Below are 9791 nucleotides of genomic sequence, written 5' to 3' on the forward strand. Positions count from 1 at the left end.
CCTCTCCCCATCCCTCCCCCTCTGCCTCTACCTCTCCTTCCCCCTCCCTCCCCCTCTCCTTCCCCCTCCCTCCCCCTCCCCCTCTCCCTCTCCTCGCCCTCTCCTTCCCTCCCTCACTCACTGTCTCTCTCCCCCTCTCCCTCTCCTCCCCCCTCCCTCTCCCTCTCCTTCCCTCTCTCCCTCTCCCTCTCCCTCTCCCTCTCCCTCTCTCTCTCCCCCTCTCCCTCTCCCTCTCCTTCCCTCACTCACTCTCTCTCTCTCTCTCTCTCTCTCGGCTGCAGGGCCTGGATGAGGACGGACAGATCTCGGCCGTGGACCCCCCCTCGCTGTGCGCCTTGGCCCCCTGCTGCTACGACCCCCCCTCGGCGACCCCCGACCCCTACGCCCTGGGGCCCTGGTCCCCCTGCGGCCTCCCGCTCCCCCAGCACCGGCGGCCGGACCCCAACCCCCCCCCGACCCCAACCCCGACCCCTTGCCCCCCGGGGCCCCAGTGCGCCGGTTACCCACCGGGGTGGTGGGCCGAGCCGGCCCCCCGGGGCCCCCCGCCCCCTCCCGGGCGCCCCGGCCAAGGGGAGGGGGGCGGCGGGCTCCAGCCGCGACGAGAGGAGGGCCCGGGCCTTGCGCCTCCCCCCTGGCGGCCGAGGCCATCGTCCGGCTCCCGGTGGAGGACTTCAACGAGCTGGCCAGCTCCTACCGGCTGTCGGAGCAGCAGCTGGCCCTGGCCAGGGACCCGCAGGAGGGGCAAGAACAAGGTGGCCGCCCAGAGCTGCCGACGGAGGAAGCTGGAGGCCATCGCCCGGCTGGAGGCCGAGCTGGGCCGGCTGAAGGCCGAGCGGGCCCGGCTCGAAGCCCAGCGGAGCCAGGTCCGCGGGGAGCTGGAGCAGGCCAGCCGGCGGCTGGCCCAGCTCAGGGAGGGGCTCCTCTCCTCGCTGCGGGACCCCCAGGGCAGGGCCTACCCACGGGGCGCCTTCGAGCTGAGGCAGGGGGACGGCGGCGAGGTCTACCTGGTGCCCCGGGCACCGGGGGCGGCTGGGGAGTGAGGGGTGGGCGGGGGGGGGTGGCCCCTAACTCTCTTCTCCCCTCCTGCCCGTCCCTTACCTGCCCCAACCCCCCCCCCCCGAGGGGCGACCACCCTCCAACCCAGATCCATCCCCCCCCCCACCCACCACCGGAAACAGTTATTTATTTAATTCATTCGTGCGTCAATTCATTAATCGAATACTTCACTCATTTAATTCTTCGTCCATTCACTCATTCATTTCTTCATTCACTCATTTAATCCTTCATTTATTCACTCATTCATTTAATCCATTCGTTCATTCATTCCTCCATTCACTTAATCCATCATTTATTCTTCCATTCATTTAATCCTTCATTCATTACTTTCTTCATTCATTCCTTCATTCATTATTATTTCATTCATTCCTTCATTCATAATTCTTTCATTCATTCCTTCATTCATTCCTTCAATCATTATTCTTTCATTCATTCCTTCATTCATTATTATTTCATTCATTCCTTCATTCATTCCTTCATTCATTCCTTCAATCATTATTATTTCATTCATTCCTTCAATCATTATTCTTTCATTCATTCCTTCATTCATTATTATTTTCATTCATTCCTTCATTCATTCCTTCACTCATTCCTTCAATCATTATTATTTCATTCATTCCTTCATTCATTCCTTCAATCATTATTATTTCATTCATTCCTTATTCTTTCATTCATTCCTTCATTCATTATTTCATTCATTCCTTCATTCATTACTTCCTTCACTCATTCCTTCATTCATTATTATTTCATTCATTCCTTCATTCATTCCTTCACTCATTCCTTCAATCATTATTATTTCATTCATTCCTTATTCTTTCATTCATTGTTCTTTCATTCCTTATTCTTTCATTCATTCCTTCATTCATTATTATTTCATTCATTCCTTCAATCATTATTCTTTCATTCATTCCTTCATTCCTTATTCTTTCACCACTCCCCCCCACCCCCCCACCCCCCAACTCTCCACTCAAAACACACTTATTAGTCCCAGATTCACGTACCTGCCAGAAAGACTTTGGTATTTAATTTTTGCATTCAGTCCTTCATCCGTTTCTTCACTCGTTCATTCATCCGTTTCTTCACTCGTTCATTCATCCGTTTATTCACTCATTCATTCATTCATTCCCTTTGTTTGCTCTTTCACCAATGACTCCACGACACACACCCCTGACCAGAATCCCGAAGGAAACTTCCTTATTTCGTTGCGTCTTTCGTTCACTCACTCACCTCCAACTCTCACACTCCTCACCTCCCCAAGTGCGCATGGTGATGGGGTACTCAGCACGGACCCTCCCCCAGCACTGACCCTCCCTCAGCACTGACCCTCCCACAGCACCCCCTCCCTCAGCACTGACCCTCCCTCAGTGCCCACTCCCTCAGCACTGACCCTCCCTCAGCACTGAGTTTCAGAGTCTCACACACACCGTGTTGCAAAACTGTCCTGATCGCTCCCTCCACCCCGACCCCCATTTTGTACTTGACTATATGCACTGGAGAGAAGTAAATATTGTATATGTGTGTTGGTATAAATAATTTTCTTGAGTTCAAGTGGTTTCCGTCCTCTGTTTTTCTTGCTCAACAGCGCGCCTGTCTGGAACACCTTCTTGGTCAGACTTGGCGATGCTGACTCGGGGTCGGGGTCGGGGGGGAGGTGGTGGGTGGAGGGAAGCCATCGTTAGTTCAGTTTGTGGACAACCCCCCCCCCTCACAAAACTATTTAAGAAGGAAGACCAGACCCTAACATTTCCAGTCACAGAGTCATAGAGATGTACAGCATGGAATCAGACCCTTTCCAGGGAAAACAGCCCCCAGCCTGTTCAGCCTCTCCCTGTAGCTCAGATCCTCCAACCCTGGCATCATCCTTGTAAATATTTTCTGAACCCTTTCAAGTTTCACAACATCTTTCCGATAGGAAGGAGACCAGAATTGCACACAATATTCCAACAGGGGCCCCCTAACCCAATGTCCTGTACAGCCCCAACATGACCTCCCCAACTCCTGTACTCAATACTCTGACCAATAAAGGGAAGCGTACCCAACGCCTCCTTCACTATCCTATCGACCTGAGACTCCACTTTCAAGGAGCTATGAACCTGCACTCCAAGATCTTTGTGTTCAGCAACACTCCCCCAGGACCTTACCATTAAGTGTACAAGTCCTGCTAAGATTTGCTTTCCCAAAATGCAGCCCCTCGCATTTATCTGAATTAAACTCCATCTGCCACTTCTCAGCCCATTGGCCCATCTGGTCCAGATCCTGTTGTAATCTGACGTAACCCTCTTCGCTGTCCACTACCCCTCCAATTCCGGGGTCATCTGCAACCTTACTAACTCTACCTCTTATGCTCGCATCCAAATCATTTATATAAATGACAAAAAAGTAGAGGTCCCAGCACCGATCCTTGTGGCACTCCACTGGTCACAGGCCTCCAGTCTGAAAAACAACCCTCCACCACCACCCTCTGTCTTCTATCTTTGAGCCAGTTCTGTATCCAAATGGCTAGTCTCCCATGGGGAACCTTGTCGAACGTCTTACTCAAGTCCATATAGATCACATCTTGACTGTCCCTAATCAGTCCTTGCCTTTCCAAATACATGTTACATCCTGTCCCTCAGGATTCCCTCCAACTTGCCCACCACCAAGGTCAGGCTCACTGGTCTATAGTTCCCTGGCTTGTCCTTACCGCCCTTCTTAAACAGTTGGCACCACGTTTGCCAACCTCCAGTCTTCCGGCACCTCACCTGTGAGTATCGATGGGCAGTTTAAACGGGAATCCCAGACCCTACCATTTCTTGTTGTTTGAGGATGATGTTGATGCAGATATCCCAGGATTGATGACGCTGGTCATAAACCTCGGGTTCAAGGCAAACGGAGGTTATACACTCACCGCTGAACAAAACGCCAACGATCAGTGACAGGGTTGAGTATAACACCCTTTTTCCAAAACCCGACCAACAGGGTCTAAGTTCACAAAGAGCTGGGCCGACCTCCGGCAACATCCCAAAACGACACGTTCTCCAAGACAGGGAGAGACAGAGAGATGGGGAGAGAAAGGGCAGGAGATGGAGATAGGGAGGGGGTGTAGGGGGGTGACACACACAGAGATAGGGAGGGAGTGTAGGGGGCTGGAGGGGGGTGACACACACAGAGATAGGGAGGGGGTGTAGGGGGCTGGAGCAGGGGTAACACACACAGAGATAGGGAGGGGGTGTAGGGGGCTGGAGGGGGGGTAACACACACAGAGATAGGGAGGGGGTGTAGGGGACTGGAGGGGGGGTGACACACACAGAGATAGGGAGGGGGGTGTAAGGTAAAAACAATGACTGCAGATGCTGGAAACCAACTACTGGATTAGTGGTGCTGGAAGAGCACAGCAGTTCAGGCAGCATCCAACGAGCAGCGAAATCGACTTTTCGGGCAAAAGCCCTTCATCAGGAATCAGGGGTGTAGGGGGGCAATACCCTCGGGGTGTTCACTCCACACGCAAACCACCCTCTGTGCAAAGATCCTTTCTCCCCCCCCACGTCTCTTTTAAACCGCTCTGCCCTCACCTTAAAAAATGAAGCCCCCTGGTCTTGAAACCGCTCACTCTAGACACCCTCACTTCACCCCTCGCGATTTTATAAATCCCTATCGGGTCACCCAACCCCCCTCAGCCTCCGACGCTCCAGGGAAAACAGCCCCCGGCCTCTCCCTAAAAACCCAAACCCTTCATTCCCGGAACATCCCGGTAAATCTCTGGTGAACCCCTCTCCGGGTTTAATAATCTCGGGGTGGCGAGAACTGGGCACAGTGATCCAGACAAGGTCTCACCCACCTCCTGTACAACCCCATCACGATGTTCCCCCCCCCCCAACTCTCTCCGCACAAAGGTCTGAGCGATTAAGGCAAACGTGCTAAACATTTCCTCAACCACCCTCCCCTTGTCCACCCACGACACAAGAATTACGTCCCTGGACCCCTGGGTCCCTCTGTTCGACAGCACGAGGAATGTACACCCAAACACAAACGCATGAGGAACGTTTGAGGGTGAGACAGGATGCGATTGAACACTGAATGGCCTGGACAGAGTGGACATTGGGAAGATGTTTCCACTGGTAGCAGAGGTTAGGGTCCCAAATCTCACTAAAGGGAAGACCCTTTCGAACTGAGATAAGGAGAAACTTGTTCACCCAGAGAATTCTGTGGAATTCACGGCCGCGTGGCCAATCCCACCCTAACCTGTACATCCCTGGGCACTACGGGGGACAATTTAGCACGGCCAATCCCACCCTAACCTGTACATCCCTGGGCACGACGGGACAATTTAGCACAGCCAATCCCACCCTAACCTGCACATCCCTGGGCACGACGGGACAATTTCGCACGGTCAATCCCACCCTAACCTGCACATCCCTGGGCACTACGGGGACACTCTGAGCAAACCACATAAGTCACCAGAGTTTGGAATCGAACCCCAGGTCCCCAGTGCTGTGAGGCAGCAGAGCTAACCATCTCTTCCCCTGGTGGGTTGTGAGTTCCCAGTCCCGTGGTGCAGTGGAGGCCCTGGGAACACAGAGACAGGCCCTTCGGCCCGCACCAACCCCCATCTCACTTGGCTTAACCCCCTTCTAATCCTTCCCTATCTGTGTATTTGCCCAAATTCCCTTTTAAATGTTATTAATATACCCCCCGCCCCCAACCACTTCCCCCGGCAGCTCATTCCACACACGTACCACCCTCTGGGTAAAACTGCTCCCCCCCCCCTCGGGTTCCCTTTTGCTCATTCCCCTCTCACCTTTAACTGATCTTGGAGTGCAGGTTCACAGCTCCTTGACCTTGGAGTCGCAGGTCGATAGGATAGTGAGGGAGGCGTTGGGTTTGCTTCCCTTTATCGGTCAGAGTATTGAGTACAGGAGTTGGGGAGGGTCATGTTGTGGCTGGTACAGGACATTGGGTTAGGGGGCCCCTGTTGGAATATTGTGTTTCAATCCCAGTCTCCCTGCTACAGGAAGGATGTTGTGGGAGGGTTCGGAAAAGAATGATAAGGATGTTGGAGGGTTTGAGCTACAGGGAGAGGCTGGACCTGTTTTCCCTGGAGCGTCGGAGGCTGAGGGGTGACTTTATAGAGGTTTATAAAATCACGAGAGGGGGTAAATAGACAAGGTCTTTTCCCCCTGGGTTGGGGGGGGGGGGGAGGCTGAGGGGTGACCGTTATGGAGGTTCATAAAATCACGAGGGGGGCGTGGATAGGGTTAATACACAAGGTCTTTACCCCCTAGTTCTGGAGCCACCCACCCCGGGGGGGGGGGGGGAGGTTTAAGGGTGCGAGGGGAAGGATTTTAATGAGACCTGAGGAGCAACTTTTTCGTGCAGAAGGGTGGTGCGTGTGAGGGTCAGGCTGGGTGGGGGCAGGTGGAGACATGAAAACAGGAAGGGTTCAGAGGGAGAATGGGGACTGGATTAGGTTAGGGATGTCTGGGTCATCATCTGGATGGGGGAACAGGGACAGGAAGGGTTTAAGAGGGGGATGGGGCCAAGTGCTGGGGAATATCTGGGTCACCCTGTTCTCAAGACACGGCGACTGCTCCAATCTCCAGCACCTTTTGGCACCACAGCCTGAACCTCTAGGTGCGCAAAGTTCACAGGTCCTTCTTGACTTTTAAAAAAAATAAACTACGCTGGGCCATTGCCCAGCTTCCAAACCGATAATATTCCACGTGCAACCCCCCTCCCCTTGGAGACGGGCAGGAACACTTACAAAGACAAAAACACCTAGCTCGTGTCGGTTTAACTACGGCAGGAACAGGCCGCATCAGTGTCTTAACCTGCCAAAGGTCTTTATGGTGATCGTTTAGCGGTGCTGGTGTGGGACTGGGGGGGGCGAACAAAATCACACACCCCAACCTCCCCGCACTTCAGATGCTGCTGGCCCTCCCCATAGTTTTTAAAAGAGATGGAATACTCCAAAAGCTAGTGCCTCCAAATGAATTTGTTGGGGCCATAACCTGGTGTTGTAAGATTTTTAATTTTGTACACCCCAGTAACCCCAACCCACGATCGCAAAACAAACTCAAGCCTATGGGTGTAGGAAAACGTAATTTAGCACTGGAGCTAAAGAAGGATTTAATCGAAGATCACTCCTTTGACCGAAGGATCTGTGCTCATGATCTTAACCGTCACAACCACCTGGAGGAGTTTTGCCAGAGACACGGCCCACAGCAACACACCGTACGGCCCAACTCATCTGTGCTGACCCAGAGATCCCTAACCAAATGCGGTCCCTATGCCCCATCTCCCTCAGAAAACCCTTCCTGTTTCATGTCCCAATCCAAATACCTTTTAAAAAAGTTATTGCACCAGCCCCCCCACCCCCCCCAAACGACTTCCTCGGGCAGCCCCTGCACAAATAAGCTGTCCCTTTTTAAACCTGCCCTCTTTTCAGATACCCCCTACCCTAGGGATTTTATTCCCGATGAAGGGCTTTTGCCCGAAACGTCGATTTCGAAGCTCCTTGGATGCTGCCTGAACTGTTGCGCTCTCCCAGCACCACTAACCCAGAAAATGACTTTCCTATTCAACCCATCTTGTGATTTTATAACAGATCGCACTTCAGACACAGTGGGGGGGAAAAAAAACAGCAGCAGGGAACAGACTGGGGGCTTAATCCCTCAAACCCAGGCTCCATCCTCCCTGTAGCAGGGAGACCAACAAATGGCGTACGGTGTGTTTCTGCGCAGTGTCTCTGGCTAAACTCCACCAGGTGGTTGTGAAGGTCAAGATCGTGAGCACAGATCCTTCGGTCACAAGAGTGATCTTTGATTAAATCTTTAATCAGCAAAGTGGCACTCTTGTAACCTCGTAACTCCTATATAGTGAACACACCACCCCATAAAGGCAAGCACAAGAAAGGCCTTTATGATCTTGCACAGCTGTGCACATCTTTCTTCAACCTGCTGGCGTCACTTCAGTTACAAGACCTCGCTTGGGGATTAACCAGGGAGCATGACTATCCCCTCTCAGGCCGTGTTTCTGCTTACAGGAATGCGAGGAGAGAGGGGTGTAATTTTGGTTTTTTTAAAAAAAAATGGATGAACAGCATAGCAAAAAAAAAATGTCTTTATTGAAAACAGACAGCTGCACAACAGCTACCAACGAAATACACAGTATTCAACGGTTACAAAGACATAATCCAGTCAAGGGCTGAGTCGAAGCCAGTTATGGAATTATGTATGTCTCCAGGGAGCTCCACCTTCAGACAGAGAGAGAGAGAAAGGGAAGACATTACATAGAGGGCAAAGCAGCAGACCTATTGCTCTACACATGGCAGTTTAGCCATCATTAGCTTACTACAAAACCTCCACCCACCCTCCCCGACCTTTGCAATCACAGGGTGCGGGCATCACTGGCTATGCCCAGCACTGAACACCCATCCTCAAACATCCCTCTTGTGGTCGACTGGACGCCAATGAGCCCCAGTTCTTCTGTAACAGTGGTACAACCCCCCCCCACGTTACAGAACGATCATGCTCTGAAGATAGCGTCGCAGCCACCCCATTTGTAAGAGCCGAGACGGCCCATCACGCAGCTGACGAGGGTTAACGAAACGTTACGGCAGAACAGCCTGCAATGCCAGCCTTTCCTCCAAGATCACGTGAAGCTCCAGCTCATCGTCAATGGGCCTATCCCAAGAATTGTTTAGATGTCCTGAATGCAGTGACTCCAACAATGGTAGAGGGAGTGGGAATGTGGGATGGGGGGGGGTGGTGCTTTTATCCCAGGTGGTGTAGAGTTGAGAACCAGAGCTGTATTTGTCAAAAGACAAATCATTCTATCACATTCACAGAGGATGTGCGCCTCAGAGGGACAGGCTTTTAGGTCAGGGAGGGTCACATTACTGAGTGCAGTTTCTCCCCCGGGACACCAGGGGAGGGGGGGGGGGGGGTGGAAGAGTAGGGGGCTGAGCATGGCAGAAGGAGAGATACGTATCCCAGCACTGACTGGACAAAACGACGACAGAGAGGCTTGCAGCTTCGGCAACACCCCCACCAGATGCTGCCTATTCTATTACAGGGGAAAGGTTAGAGCCCGGTCTGAACATCAAGGGGAGCCACAGGCGAGCAGCCCTCTGGGCAGCTGTCACCACTCGGGTCATACGAGGGTCATCACCTGACAGCACCTCCAAAAGCAGGCTTGCCTTCACTGCCAATCCCTGTACTCCATATGCTACGGCCAAACTGCGGCAGCTTGATAAACGCTCATTGGGCCTCGTCTCGGAGTACAGGCGAATCTCAAATTACCCCAATCCCAGATCAGCCACGCAGTCCCAATGCTCGGTGAACTATGTGACCCAGCGTTTTGAGTAACTGAAGATACCTCTGCCTGCTCAGTTCAGAGACGTACAGCACGGAAACAGACCATTCAGTCCAACCCGTCCATGTCCTTCAGATAAGAAGTTCCTCTTGTATTGGTTTTGGTCACCACAGAGTGTGCCGCCTAGTTGAGGGGGCAGTGGCTATGGGGAAAGGTGGCAACGGGAAGAGACTAGTCAAGGTCTACAGATGGGGCAGACAGAGGCATTACCCCCCCCCTCTCAGGATCAAAACCTTCAAAGGTCAGAACAGTGGAAGGGAGAGGGGCATCTGGATGGTTACTGAATACAGAGAGAGGATAGAGGGATACAGACTGAATAACCTTGTTAAGATGTTATCGGTGCAGGTGAGGCAGCCATTCCTATTACATACTTGTACAAGTTT

The 9791-nt window shown here is 52.5% G+C and overlaps 1 protein-coding gene across 1 annotated transcript; it reads left to right on the forward strand.

Annotated features, from left to right (window-relative positions):
- The first annotated feature begins 280 nt into the window (after positions 1 to 280).
- On the forward strand, positions 281 to 1040 carry LOC140471141 (transcription factor NF-E2 45 kDa subunit-like). Its single transcript, XM_072567022.1, is given in 3 exon segments — positions 281 to 627; positions 629 to 729; positions 731 to 1040. Coding segments are annotated over 3 exon segments (750 nt in total). The 5' UTR covers positions 281 to 288.
- Positions 1041 to 9791: the final 8751 nt, after the last annotated feature.

Source organism: Chiloscyllium punctatum, chromosome X (genome assembly GCF_047496795.1).
Source record: "Chiloscyllium punctatum isolate Juve2018m chromosome X, sChiPun1.3, whole genome shotgun sequence".
Taxonomy (NCBI): Eukaryota; Metazoa; Chordata; class Chondrichthyes; order Orectolobiformes; family Hemiscylliidae; genus Chiloscyllium; species Chiloscyllium punctatum.